Source organism: Podospora pseudocomata, chromosome 4 (assembly GCF_035222375.1).
Source record: "Podospora pseudocomata strain CBS 415.72m chromosome 4, whole genome shotgun sequence".
NCBI classification, from domain to species: domain Eukaryota; kingdom Fungi; phylum Ascomycota; class Sordariomycetes; order Sordariales; family Podosporaceae; genus Podospora; species Podospora pseudocomata.
Window position 1 is genome coordinate 3,440,393 of NC_085888.1, and position 13,032 is coordinate 3,453,424.

General features: G+C 54.7%; 6 protein-coding genes and 1 non-coding gene across 7 annotated transcripts; 4 read left to right on the forward strand and 3 right to left on the reverse strand.

Moving 5' to 3' along the window:
• Window positions 1-195: 195 nt before the first annotated feature.
• QC762_405140 (uncharacterized protein) lies at window positions 196-1,718 on the forward strand (the record flags this gene model as incomplete). Its single annotated transcript, XM_062889969.1, has 2 exons — window positions 196-850; window positions 886-1,718. The coding sequence occupies 2 exons, from the start codon at window positions 196-198 to the stop codon at window positions 1,716-1,718; spliced, it is 1,488 nt and encodes a 495-aa protein (XP_062744027.1).
• A 192-nt stretch (window positions 1,719-1,910) lies between these two features.
• On the forward strand, window positions 1,911-4,610 carry QC762_405130 (uncharacterized protein). The gene is made up of 4 exons (XM_062889968.1): window positions 1,911-2,579; window positions 2,636-3,499; window positions 3,567-4,348; window positions 4,401-4,610. The coding sequence occupies exons 1-4, from the start codon at window positions 2,360-2,362 to the stop codon at window positions 4,437-4,439; spliced, it is 1,905 nt and encodes a 634-aa protein (XP_062744028.1). The 5' UTR covers window positions 1,911-2,359; the 3' UTR covers window positions 4,440-4,610.
• On the reverse strand, window positions 4,490-5,947 carry QC762_405120 (uncharacterized protein). Its single transcript, XM_062889967.1, has 2 exons — window positions 4,882-5,947; window positions 4,490-4,810 (listed from the first exon to the last, which is right to left on the reverse strand). Exons 1-2 carry the CDS (start codon window positions 5,804-5,806, stop codon window positions 4,638-4,640), a joined length of 1,098 nt encoding a protein of 365 aa, XP_062744029.1. The 5' UTR covers window positions 5,807-5,947; the 3' UTR covers window positions 4,490-4,637.
• A 472-nt stretch (window positions 5,948-6,419) lies between these two features.
• On the forward strand, window positions 6,420-6,501 carry QC762_0072020. Its single transcript has one exon. It is a non-coding gene; the product is annotated as a tRNA-Ser (tRNA).
• Window positions 6,502-6,911: 410 nt separating this feature from the next.
• Window positions 6,912-9,656, reverse strand: DPS1 (aspartate--tRNA ligase dps1; the record flags this gene model as incomplete). The annotated part of the gene is made up of 1 exon (XM_062889966.1): window positions 6,912-9,656. One exon carries the CDS (start codon window positions 9,654-9,656, stop codon window positions 6,912-6,914), a length of 2,745 nt encoding a protein of 914 aa, XP_062744030.1.
• A 1,127-nt stretch (window positions 9,657-10,783) lies between these two features.
• Window positions 10,784-11,902, forward strand: QC762_405100 (uncharacterized protein; the record flags this gene model as incomplete). The annotated part of the gene is made up of 1 exon (XM_062889965.1): window positions 10,784-11,902. One exon carries the CDS (start codon window positions 10,784-10,786, stop codon window positions 11,900-11,902), a length of 1,119 nt encoding a protein of 372 aa, XP_062744031.1.
• A 175-nt stretch (window positions 11,903-12,077) lies between these two features.
• On the reverse strand, window positions 12,078-12,518 carry QC762_0072050 (uncharacterized protein; the record flags this gene model as incomplete). Its single annotated transcript, XM_062883755.1, has 1 exon — window positions 12,078-12,518. One exon carries the CDS (start codon window positions 12,516-12,518, stop codon window positions 12,078-12,080), a length of 441 nt encoding a protein of 146 aa, XP_062744032.1.
• Between the last annotated feature and the right edge of the window lie 514 nt (window positions 12,519-13,032).

Here is a 13,032-nt window from a genome sequence, read left to right on the forward strand (position 1 = left end):
TCAATCCGCGGGGGGAAGTCAAGATGTTTGAGGACGACACCAGGTTTGCATCGAATTTGCAGGTTCGCAAAAGATAGACCCAGTAGCTTCCCAATAAATAATCCGAGGACTCGCATGAAATTTCAAGCAGTCCCCCTGACAAGCAAAAATCCAACCCCATTGTTTACCCCTATTGTGGAGCCTACCAAATTCACCATGGCAACCCCCCTTTTCGCCCCTTTTCTCATCCTCCTCCTCTTCTCCCCTGCATCTGCCCACGCCCAACAAATTGGCACCCTAACACCCGAACTCCACCCTCGTTTCCCAACCCAGCAGTGCACCTCCTCGGGCATCTGCACCACCAAGCAAACCTCCCTCGTGACGGACGCCTTATCCCGCCACTTCCACTCCATCTCCGACCCCTCCGTCTCCTGCGCTTCTGCCGATTTCCTCTCAAACCCTTCGCTTTGTGACCCCGACGATCCAGCTTCGTGCGCAGCAAACTGCGCCCTCGAAGGGATTGAATACGGCGGAATCGGCGTGTCTGCTGTGGGCTCGGCAGTGACACTGAGGCAATACCTCTTTGACGGAGCTGAATACCGCGCTGTCAGCCCGAGGGTCTATCTCCTCGCTGAGGATGGAGAGAATTACGAACCTCTGACGCTGCTGGGCCAGGAGTTGGCTGTAGATGTTGATGTTTCGGGACTGCCCTGCGGGATGAACAGCGCCGTGTATCTGTCCGAGATGGACCTGAGCGGGAGCAGGTCGGAGAGCAACCCTGCTGGGGCGGGGTACGGGACGGGGTATTGTGATGCGCAGTGTTTTAGGACTGCGCCGTGGATCAACGGGCTGGTAAGTCTACGTGCTTGCGATAGGCAATCTGCTGTTGTGGAGAACTAATCCGAGGTTTTGTGATCAAAAAGCCCAACCTCAACTCCTCCGGCGCTTGCTGCAACGAAATGGATATCTGGGAGGCCAACTCCCGCGCCAACTCGTTTACTCCCCATACCTGTTCCTCTCCTGGGTCATTCCTCTGCTCCAGCGAGGCAGAGTGCGGCAAGGGAGCCCCAGGAGTCTGCGACAAAGACGGCTGCGGGCTCAACACCTTCAACCTCGGGAGCCCTTCGTTCTATGGCCTGGGACTGGACATCGACAGTTCAAAACCGTTCACCATCGTCACCCAATTTCTCACCAACGACGCGGGTGAGCTGAGTGAGATTAAAAGACTTTACATTCAGAACGGACAGGTTACCCCCAACACAGCCGAGACGACTGACTCGAGATTTGACGGGATTTCATACGAGGGCTCTATCACAGAGGATTTCTGCGCAGCCAAGAACTCATCTGACTACCTCCGACTTGGTGGCATGAAAGGGATGGGGGAGGCTCTGGCGCGGGGCATGGTCTTGGTTTTCAGCCTCTGGAACTCGGAAGGGGACTTCATGAGCTGGCTTGATGGGCTGCCAAGTAACGGGCCTTGTAATGCCACTGAGGGCGATCCGGCACTGATTAGGGCACAGGTCCCGGATGTCTCGGTTACGTTTTCGAATGTGAGATGGGGAGAGATCGGGAGCACTTTCTCCATGTCTGGCGGAGTGAAGGAAGAAGGAGTGGTGACGGGGCCAGATATTGTCACTGATGTTGCTGTCTCGGTTGAGAATAGAGGGACGAGGGTGAATGTGGTGACTGGGCCGGTTTTGGGGCTGGCTGTCATCTTTGGGTTCATGGCGAGCGCATGAGACTCTGTAGCAGTTTTTGTACGAGACGACGGTCATAAACTCGAAGGTTTAACGCCAGAAAAGTCCAAGCCCACTTCTCCTCTACCCAGGTACCGCAAATACTTTGCGCACTTGACTTCGGCCGATGAGTGGACCAAGTCGTCCTCCCTACCTACGCCTGGCTGCGCGCAACCGACCGGGCTTCATGCTAGGACCTGCAGATCAGCACATTCCCGCTTCAACACCTTATTCTCCGCTTAATATCAGGTCCCCGCACACACTGACCAGTCGGTGTGTTTCCACGGACGCGGCTAAACGCCAGACGAGAGGCACAACCGCCATGTCCCAGCTTCGATATTGCTTCGTCTGACACTTTGCATCGTTCATAAATCCGAGAATGCGCCTGTGGCCCGACCTGGCAACTTTTAACAGCGTTTCCCCCTTGCGGTGACATTTGCATATTTATCCAGCGCTGTTGCTAACAATGACCTGACAGTCCCAAGACTTCTTCAGCCTATACGATGCCTGTCGCTCGGAGCAGTGACCCTCTCGGCACTTGGGCGTCTAACCGATGCCATGCCAATCCCTTAAAAGTGCGCAGGCCTCCGCCGCCCAGCCCGGTGAGGAGGTCCTGAGGACCTTTGAGAGCTCCAACGACTAACATGGCTCGGCTGTCCAGTCTTTTTGTCGCCATTTTGACGTTGACGCCAACGGCGTACAGCAGACATCTTCGCGCTTCCAAGGTCTTCCTTGATGGCCGCCAAGTCCAAAATGAATACGACTACGTGATCATTGGGGGCGGTACAGCTGGTCTTACAGTGGCTGACAGGCTGACGGAGGATGGCAAGACCACGGTTCTCGTCATCGAGTACGGAGTTCTGAGTGCGTCAACCCACATTGAAGATGGACCTACCGAATATAAAGCTGACGATGCACAGGCGAGGCAGCGTCGCTCACCACGGTCGCAGGCGGATTCTCTGGAATGTCCGACAGTCAGTTCATGTACGACATCCGATCTGTTCCTCAAGTCAACCTACGAAACCGTGTTATATCAGTCCTGGCTGGCAAGGTAGTGGGCGGTAGCTCTGCGGTCAACGCCATGATGACGATCCGTGGGACCGCAGAAGACTATGACCGCTGGGGGGCCTTCTTTCGCAAGAATTCCCACTGGACCTGGGAGGGCCTACTGCCATACTTCAAGAAGGCTCTCAACTTTGTGCCGCCCAACGCGGACATCACAAGAACAGCCAACATTACGTACGACACCAGCTTCTGGGGCAACACTTCAGGGGTTTATGCCGGTTGGCCTTCGTACCAGTTCCCAGCCACGACGGCTCAGATGGAGGCGTTCAAGGGTCTACCGGGCGTTGAAATCGCCAGTGACAGCGGGTCCGGTGTGCCGGGTGTCTACTGGTATCCAACCTTTATGGATCCCAAGACGGTGCTGCGGTCTTTTTCCAAGACAGGCCACTATGACAACGTCAAGAGAGCCAACTACCACTTGGTCACCCAGTCCAAAGTCACCAAGATCGTACTTGACGGCACGACAGCCACTGGCGTCTCGTTCGTCCCGGCACCAGCAAGAGGCCAACCGGGGAACACCGCCGCTCCGGTGACCACAGTGACTGCCAGAAAAGAAGTCATCCTGGCGGCCGGTGGTGTCCACAGCCCCCAGGTACTGCAAGTCAGCGGGATCGGTCCTAAAAAGGTTCTCTCCGCAGCTGGCATAGACACCATCGTCGACCTCCCCGGCGTCGGCCAAAACTTCCAGGACCACGGCATGATCTCCGCCTCGTTCCAATGTAAGCCCCCTCTCCTCTTGTTCCCCCCTCCATCAAAACACAAACCTTAACCTTTCCCGTTCCTCAGTCGCCCGCATCCCCCAATCCGCCCGCCCCTCCTCCGACGATCTCCGCACAAACCGCACCCTCTCCACCTGGTCCTCCCAAGTCTGGGCCGCCAACCGCACAGGCCCCAACTCCATCGCAACAGGCAACTCAGCCGCCTGGCTCTCCTTCCCCGTCATCTCCCCCCGCTCCGCCAAGCTCTCGGCCGACCTCGCGGCCCAAAACCACGCCGCCTACCTCCCCACGGGATCCGACCCTACAGTCGCAGCCGGCTACCGCGCCCAGATGCTCTCCTACGCCTCCGCCCTCAGCAACAACAACACAGCCTTCTACAACCTCGTCCTCCAAGGCGGCTCCGCCAGCGGCCTGCTCGTCGACCTCCACCCCTTGAGCAGGGGAACGGTCAATGTCAACCCGGCCAACCCGCACAACACCGAGCCGCAGGTGGACTACCGCGCCCTGGCCAACCCCCTGGACGCGACCATCATGGGTGACATTGTCCGCTTCACGAGGAAGTACTACCTTGATAACCCCAAGACCAAAGACTGGGGCGGAAGGGAGGTCTCCCCCGGCGCGAGCGTGACGACGGACGAGCAGCTGGCGACGTTTTTGAGCAGCTCCCTGAGCCCGAGCGTGTATCACCCCGCGGGGACGTGTGCGATGATGCCGTTGGAGCTGGGTGGTGTGGTGGACGAGGAGCTCAAGGTGTACGGCGTCAAGAACTTGAGGGTCGTGGATGCGAGTGTCATCCCGACACTGCCGGGGGCAAACACTTGCCAGACGGTGTATGCTATTGCCGAAAAGGTATGTGTTATCCAAACAAAGATGGTAAACTCGCGACTGACATTTATCACAGGCGGCGGACCTCATCCGATATGGCGCACCAAAGGTCTAAGTAAGCGGCGGCAGTAGGTCGTATGAATATTTCGAATGCGACGAATAATATGCAAATTTGAAAAGCCTGTTCATGTTGTGATTGTACATATTTTTTTCTCTAATTCGCCGATGTATCAGGAAACCACTGGTGCCTGTCCCAAAAAGCAAATCAGACTCCTGAACTCCAGTCCATGCGTGTTCTACCTATACGTTGCCTTTACTTTGTCTCCTGTTGCTGTACTTCCGGCTCTGGTGGTTGCGTCTGTTGCATTTCGGCGCCCTGACCATGCTCTTCTTTCCATAGCCTCTTCTCCTCCCTCAAATCCCGTCTCACCCACTCAACCGAGATCCAAGTCCAGACGATGGTGAAGACCAGCGGGGTAGCCCATCCTATTACACATCGTTAGCACATTCCCCCTAAGGAGTATCTCAGACTCCCACCCCCTTAGACAGAAACTTACCAATACCATAGGCAATATAATAATGCACACACCAGATCGTCACCAGTGTCCCAATCCCAAACACCAACGATCCCACGGCCCAAAACCAATTCTGAACCGCAATCATCCTTCTAAACCTCTTACTCGCCGCATACCTCGCAAAGACAGCCCGTCTATACTCCACCCCAGCCCCGCCATCGACCCCAACGATATCCTCAATAATCGTCAGCACCAACGGCGGCACCCTCTCCCCTTTGCTCACGCTCGAAATCTTGAACGGCGCCTTCCTCCCCGTGGCATTCATCCACCCCGCCCACGTAAGCTGAACCCCCATCTGGATCAAAAACAAACTAACCGGGATGGCCAGCACCTTCACCGGCGGGTCATGCGGAATCGAACCCCCTATCAGAATCCCAGACATGACTGTGTACCCAAAACTGAGCGTGTGATGTGTAAAATCAAAACTCCACTTTGTTCCCCCCGGTGGACGGTATTGATCGCCCTTCAGGATGAGCTTCAACATCCGGAGACCAAACTCGATGCCGGTAACAATGCCGAAAAACGACGTCACGATGGCGAAGACGAGGCCTGGGCGGAGGGAGGTGCTCGCCGAGATTCCATAGTAGAGGATGATGGGTAACAAGGAGGACTCGATGACGAGGAGGGCGACGATGATGGAGAGCTTGAGCTTGTAGTCGAGGATGCGGTAGTTGAGCCGAGGCAGGCCGGGGTATTCCTCGAACGAGGCGACGGGGAGGCCGCGGGGGTCTTCGGGGTGGGCGCCGACGCCGTGGTGGGTTTCGGTCGTGGCTGTTACCGCGCCCTCACAGACCGTGGTCGAGGTGGAGGATGAGTTTAGCCCTGTTGGCGGGTCATTCTTCAGGTTGCTCGTGGCTGTCGATGCGGTGGTGGTGGTTGGGTAGGGCAGATGGGTGTCTTCTGCCATGCTGAGTGTTTTGTGTTGGTTTTTTTTTTTCGTCTTGGGTATCAAATATGCTTCAAATCTGAAGAGTTGTAAAAAGCAGACAATAGAGAAGACAGTGGGAATAGATCAGGGGAAACCATGGCCATGATGATGGTAGGCCGGAGCAGGAGGAAGAAAAAAGGGACGACTCGCTGTGGTGACGCCGCAGGACGATCTGCAGGAAAGAAAGGCCAGACGGCTCATCATAGCCAGAGGCTTTTGGCATTGTTGGGTCTATGCAAACAGGCCGAATGACGTCCATTTGGCGGTGCAACGACCATTTGTTTTGGTAGGAACAGTCTCGGCAGACGTCGTGGTCTTGCGTCACGCTATGATGTCATCGTCAGCCCGCCGCCCCACCTGCCGAACTCAATCGGACCCTTGCATGTCGATCAATGCAGCTCTAACCCCAACCCTCAAACTGCACCATCGGGATTAGATGACCCCCAGACTCCCGCAGAGACAAGAAAGAAACTGACCACAGTCGACCACTCGGACAAAAAATGGCAACCCCGGGTGTTTTTGCAAGAAAATGAGTAATTGGTTTCCTATGATGAATGGCTAGCATCACGCATGGTCAAAAATGACAAAAGAACGACGCGAGCCGGATTTGAACCGACGCCTCCGAAGAGATGAGATTTCGAGTCTCACGCATTAGACCACTCTGCCATCGCGCCTTAACCTTGGTTGAATTTTCTTGACGATCTTGTGCTCATGACGCGATGTCGTCTGTTGACGAGCGAAACATCTAAGAAACCGAAGACACCTCCTTCACGTCGTCTCATTCAGTGCTTCATTCCCAAGAAAATAACACTGGGTCTCAATCTGGCAGGCATCAAGAATTGCAAAAAGGGTATAAACTGTTCGAGATTACAACATCCTGGTATCAAGAGCTATTAACCCATTTCCTCCACACGCAAAGGTCTACCTCTATGTACTCCCCGCCATCTCGCAGTCCAAACAAAAGAAACTCGACCAAAAAACAGGACTAAACAGAGTTGGTATCATGAAAAAAGATATGCTAGAATAAAACCCCATTTCCACCCTCATCCAGTTCCCACAAGAACGGCTGTGCTAAAACACAGAATTACATCTCATCCTCAAAGAACTTAATCAAAGTTCTCGTCCCACTGACACCCAGCCCCATAAAGGGATAGCAAATATACACCAAGTCGTTCTTCGTACCAAACTTTTCTCTGAACTCGCTCTTCTGCACCAGTCTCAGCTGCTGCGCAACCGTCCTGTAAGTCTTGCTCAGGATCTTGGCCCGGATGCCATCCAGGTTTCCACCAGTGACCATCTCGGGCAGGGCTCCCGCGCCAAACGTGACATGATGAATGCCGGCCTTGGCCAACATTTGGATCGAGGCCGAGATGAGCGCCTCGATCGTGCCGTTGGGGGAGTCGGGGAAGTCCAGAGCAAACTTGATCTGGTACCCGTTCTGCGGCGACAACTTATGGAGCACGCAGAAGGCTGCAATCTCCCCTTCTTTGGTCTCGGCCCAGAGATAGCGCCTGTGCTCCATGTCGACCCAGGGTCTGACCTCGGTGATGTGAACCTGTCTACCCGTACGGCCGGCCTTCCAGTCTTCAATCCTCTTGTCGATCCTCTTGCGCAGCTCCTCGGGGACGGGCTCGTCGATGGGCTGCTCCTTGATGATGACACCGGCGTCTTCTGCCTGGCGCTCCTTCTTGGCCACCTTTTTCGCATCGGCGATGGTGACACGCTCTTCGGCCACGCAGCTCAACGTGCGCCAGCCGAGCTTCGACCCAAGGATCTCTTCAATTTCCGCAGAAACCAATAGCCACAGGGGTCGGAGGTCCTTTTGCTTGCGCATGTGCTTCAAAAAGTCACGAATGACAATGTTGTACTGACGTGGGTCACACAGGGGATTGCCCATCACGAGAGCGTAGCCGTTCTCTTCAGCGTAGCCAATTGCGGCTCCCGTGGGCTCATGCCGCCAGACGTGGTACCGATCATCAAGCCAGGACGTGTTCGTGGCATCACCATAATTGGCAATAAGCTTCTCAACCGTGGGCATCTCGAGGTTGGGGTAGCCGTGCTCGAAGTCGTAAGCGTAGCGGATCGTGTCGGCTTCGGGGTGAGGAAGGCGCACAACTTCAGCCTTTTGCTCAGGAAGTGACTTGGGATCGCGGGGGAAGAGCGAGGCGTTGCGGATGTCTCCCAGGCTGAGCATCAGGAAGATGATGCGCTCAAGACCGATACCGCAGCCTGCGTGAGGGAGCACGCCATACTCGAAGCCCTGGAGGTACTCCTGCATGCCAAATGGCTCAATGCCCGCCTTCTTCATGCGCTCGACGAGGACATCCGGCTTGTGGATGCGCTGTCCACCGGTCGTAATCTCCTGACCGCGCAGGAATATGTCGAATGAGTTGGTGAACCGCGGGTCCTCTTCGTCGGGATGGGTGTAAAAGGGGCGGACAGAAGCAGGGAACTTGTCGATGATGTAATAATCGGTATTATACTTCTTCTTGATGACCTCGCCAAGACGGATCTCAGCGCGCGTGCTGAGGTCTTCAAGCTCGGAAGCCGGCTTTCCATGGTCGTCGGTCCAGCCGGACTCGTTCAACAAAGCGATGGCCTCCTTGAAGGTAAAAACTGGGGTCTTCTCCAGCCAGACGAGATCCTCATGGGGGAACCTAGTCTTGATGGTCTCAATCTCTCTGCGGAAACGCGTGTAGATACCCTTGAAGATGCTCTTCATCATGTCGTCGATAATGTTCAAGGCTTCGTGGTAGTCACTGTTGATGGCCATCTCCAAATCCAACCCAGTGTACTCCGTCAGATGGCGATGCGTGTTGCTGTCTTCGGCACGGAACACGGGGCCAATCTCAAACACGCGGCCAAAGTCTGCCGAGATGCTCAGCTGCTTGGAGAGCTGCGGGCTCTGGGCCAGGAAGGCAGTGCGTCCAAAATAGTTAACCTTGAAGACCTCAGCGCCCGACTCTGTGGCGGCAGGCATGAGCTTGGGTGTGTGAATCTCGATGAAGCCATGGCCCTCGAGCACCGAACGAAAGATGCTGCAGATGCCGCTGTTGATGCGGAAGATGGACTGGGCGGTAGGTGTTCTGAGGTAGGCGAGACGGTTGGCTACTCTGACTCTGGTGGAGGCCAAGGATTCGAGCTGGTGAGACTCCTCGTCCATCTCAACATGGTCGATGGAGAAGACATCAACTGGCAAGTGTTCCTTCACAGGAACAACCAGGTGCATGCTCTCAACAAGCACCTCGAGGTCGTGGATGGAGCACCCCTTGACCTCCTCTGGTGGCCTCTGCAGTGTGCCCTTGACGTGGACATGACTCTCAGTCATCAGATGCTCGGCCCATCGAACAAAGTTTTCGGTGATGTGGCCCTCCTTGTAGGCTACCACACCTTGTATCGTCTCAATCTGTTCGCGGAACACAATGAAGGCTAGCTTGGAGCTGAGGGAACGTGTGTGGTGTATTCTCGCGATGAACTCGATCTGTTTGCCGGCATTATCGGGGTTGGCGGCAAGGCGCTGCACGGAGTCGGTTTCCACCAGAACATCGCTAGTCTTGGTGCCATATCGCGCCGCAATCTCAGGGGGGTCGGTAGAAAGGGCGCGTTCTTCCTCCTCTTTGCGGCGCTGTTGAAAAGAACGTCGCTCCTCCTCCTTTTCGTCTTGCTTGACGCGTTGCTCAAGGGCCTTCTTCAATTTCTTCTCCTCGCGTTCACTGTCAAGAGCAGCAATGTTGCCAATTTTGGGCTTGGTCATGTGATTCTTTGCCGACTGGTGGCCGATGAGGCGATTCAGAGCCAAGAGAGGCTTTTTGAAGCTGCCTGGCGACATGTTGGACGGCCAAGGCGGGTGATTGTCGAGATCTTCAGACGCGCGCGGGGTAGATGCAGCTGGGTTGGGTATGCTCCGGAAAAGTGAGAAATGGAGGATGAGGTTGGGTTCCACAAGATGGGGATGTGATGTGCTTTTGTCAAGCCTAACAGCTTGACGTCAGCGGTGCAAGCTGCTCTTGATGGTGAAGCACTAGTATAGGTAGCGTACTTTTGTCAAGTAGGCAGTAGGTGGAGAAAGTCAAAATGAAAAAGAGACCAACAATCGAGGATTAAATACGGATCGGGGTGGTTGTGGTTGTGGTGGTCGTGCGTGTTGTGTACCTGCTTTTAGGTACGAAGGTTCCTGAAGCTGCCAGGGCGGGAATACCTGTTTAAGCACTAAGATAGGGATGGTTTATTCCCACCAAGCTTTTCGGACGGAGTTCGGCACGCTTTGTCTTTCCCAGTTCGTGCCTGGACCGCTGTTTGTTTCGCGAAAACAATCAGCATGCCTTTCTCTTGGGCACGACAGCCACTCTCCTTCCTTACTTCTGCAGGCTATGTGTCATCGATTCCCCGCCGACGCCAAACACCACGATTTGAGTGGGTGAGTGGCTTCCTGGGTACCACCAGCGGAGCAAGTTGCCCGGTGTTCATGCACTCTGCCATGTGAAGATGAGGCCCAGGGGCTAGCACCGATGACATCATATACTTGAGTGACGTCAGAGCGCAGTTTAGCTTTTATTTTTTGAGCTGAAACACAACAGCAATCCGAGTCACATGATTTGCCAAGGCTGGAGGCTGGGAGGTGTCAACGGTGCCCCGCCATTTGCACAGAAGGCCCAGCCAATTATGGATATGCATTTACATGGACCCCGGATTTCTGGAATGACATCAACAGCTCTTGGCCAGGCAGCTAGCTGTTGTCAGTGCTGTTTGAGGCTTGATAGCTGACGCCCTTCAGCGGCACTGCTTTTTGCTACTCCCATAATTTTACCATCGAGCTGTCATTGACTGTTTTCTCCCATTGTTTCAGTAATTAGCAACTGATGAAACCCACACTTGTGCTATCCAGCGCGCCAAGAGCTGTCAAAGCTGTCCCGAACCATTGACCCCTGTCATCCATATCAACGACATCCATCCAACATGTCCAAGATCCCCACCGTCGACGGCATTCCCATCCCCAACATCAACCTCACCGGCACACCGACCCAGACACCCCAACCGACCGAGGAGGACAAAAAACCGTTAGAAACCGCCAAAGATGCCGTTGGATCGCCCCCGTCCCGCACCTGGCTCAAAATATCGGCCAATTGGTGGAGGTCGCTGCAGTACATTGGCATGTCACTGCACTTCCTGGCCAACCCGAAGCCTCCAAGCCCGGCCTTTACCCATACCATTCCCTCTACCATCTCCGACAAGAAGGGCAACTTGACCCTTCATTTTTACACCCCTGAAGGGTATGACAAGCGAAAAAAGACCAACCAGCTCTTCCCCGCCGTTATCAATTTCCACGGCGGAGGCTTCACCATCGGCGCCCCCACCGACGACGCCCGCTTCGCCCGCTTTGTTCTCGAAGAATGCAAGGCTGTCTATGTATCAGTCGAGTATCGTCTCAGCCCAGAGTACCCCTTCCCGGTAGCAGTCCAAGACGGCGCCGACGCCCTTCTCTACCTCATCCGTCACGGCCCAGAGCTATACATTGACCCTCACAAGCTCTCCACATCTGGCTTCTCGGCCGGTGGAAACATCGCCATAACATCTACCATTTGCTTGTCTGAGCACCTCAAGACTCTGTCCGCGCCAGTCCCGCCGCATAACATCCGCGCCATCGCGACCTGGTACCCCATCTGCGATTACACCGAGTCCCGCGAGGTCAAGCGCGCGAGATGTGTGCGGCCGGACCAAACCCTTCCTGCGAACCTCACGTCGCTGTTTGACGCCTCGTATCTCTACCCTTCTGGAGTTAGCCTCGCCAGTCCGATATTATCGCCGACCAAGGCTTCCGACACACTGTTGAAGGAGGCGATTCCCGAAACGGTTATTTTCTACACGTGCGAGTGGGATATGCTCCAGTATGAAGGGGAGGAATTGGCCAAGAGACTGGGGAGAGCGCCGATAAACAAGACGGTCAAGCACAAGATGATCCCTGGGGTGCCGCATGCGTGGGATAAATCACCTGATCCGACCAAGCCGGCGGCAGGCTCGGAGGAATTGTACCAGGAGTGCTGTGTGTATTTGAAGGAGGTGTTCAAGGGGAACTGACTACGCTACACGAGGGAGTTGTAGGATAATAGTACATACTAGATGGCGTTAGGGGAGGGGTTTGGCATGACAGGTGATGAATTGATGAGGGAGGTCCCATTCTTTTGTAACTATAAACGAGTCTAATAGTTTTACCAAACCATGTAATAACCACTATCCACCCAACCAAGCTCACTTAGTACGGATCAATCGTCCCACACCACTTTGCATTCACGTCATCGAACCCCCACGTCTTCTCGTACTGCTGCTCGTAGGTGAAGCCTGCCCTGCCGAATCCACAATTTACTCCGATGTCGACCCAGGCGTCATAGACTTGGTCCCAGAGGCAGCCCTGGGGGCGCCGCTGGTCTGAATCACAGATGTAAGCGCGGGTGTTGTTGTAGACCCACGACATTTTGGTCCAGGGGGTCACGATGCCGCGGCAGTAGCCTATTAGGGAGCGGGCGGCGACTATCATGGAGGGGATGTCGAGGATGGTGTCCTTGCAGCCGATTTCGTAGCGGAGGGGGCGGGGGATGGGCGTGGTGTTTGGGGTGGAGGTGGGAGTTGGGGGGAAGGTGCTGGCGGTGGAGAGGGTAACTGTCGCGGGGATGAGAAGGAGCAGGAGGAGGTTCATGGTTGGCGGTTTGTCTTGTCTGGTGGGACAAGGTAGAATGTCCGATGTTTGGTGGTTTTCAGAATTCGGGCGGAATTATTCATGTAGGTGCTAGGAGTTGAAGGTAACAGGATTGGGGTAAGATGTTGAATGCGGGCTCGCCACGATGTGCGAGGTTACCCATTGCCACGCCCGCATAGCTACTCAAGCCCGAAACGGGTGTACTTTCCTTCATGATGGACACAAGACTGCACAATGTAACTTTAGCTCCAGAAAAACAAGGGAGAGCGCAACAACTGCCTCAAATGATCGCTGTTTATACTTCCCAAGCTACTCGCTAACTGCTCCATACTGGATATCCTGCCTCCTTATTAGCCATGCTAGGGACTGTTTGGAGATATCAAACATCCATTATATACCTATCCTAAAGGATAAATTGAAAAGCCTTGAGATATAGTTTTAAGTGTTTGAAAGATAAGGTGGTTAGGACCCCTCAAATGATGGGTTTAGTGCATACCTTACCTATGATTTTATT

Coding starts and splice junctions, on each gene's coding strand:
- QC762_405120 (XM_062889967.1), bottom strand. CDS start 5,806: ATGGCAGAAGACACCCATCTGCCCTACCCAACCACCACCACCGCATCG. Junction 4,811..4,881: donor TTATATTGCCTATGGTATTG/GTAAGTTTCTGT, acceptor GATGTGTAATAG/GATGGGCTACCCCGCTGGTC.
- QC762_405130 (XM_062889968.1), top strand. CDS start 2,360: ATGGCTCGGCTGTCCAGTCTTTTTGTCGCCATTTTGACGTTGACGCCA. Junction 3,500..3,566: donor GATCTCCGCCTCGTTCCAAT/GTAAGCCCCCTC, acceptor CCCGTTCCTCAG/TCGCCCGCATCCCCCAATCC. Junction 4,349..4,400: donor TGTATGCTATTGCCGAAAAG/GTATGTGTTATC, acceptor CATTTATCACAG/GCGGCGGACCTCATCCGATA.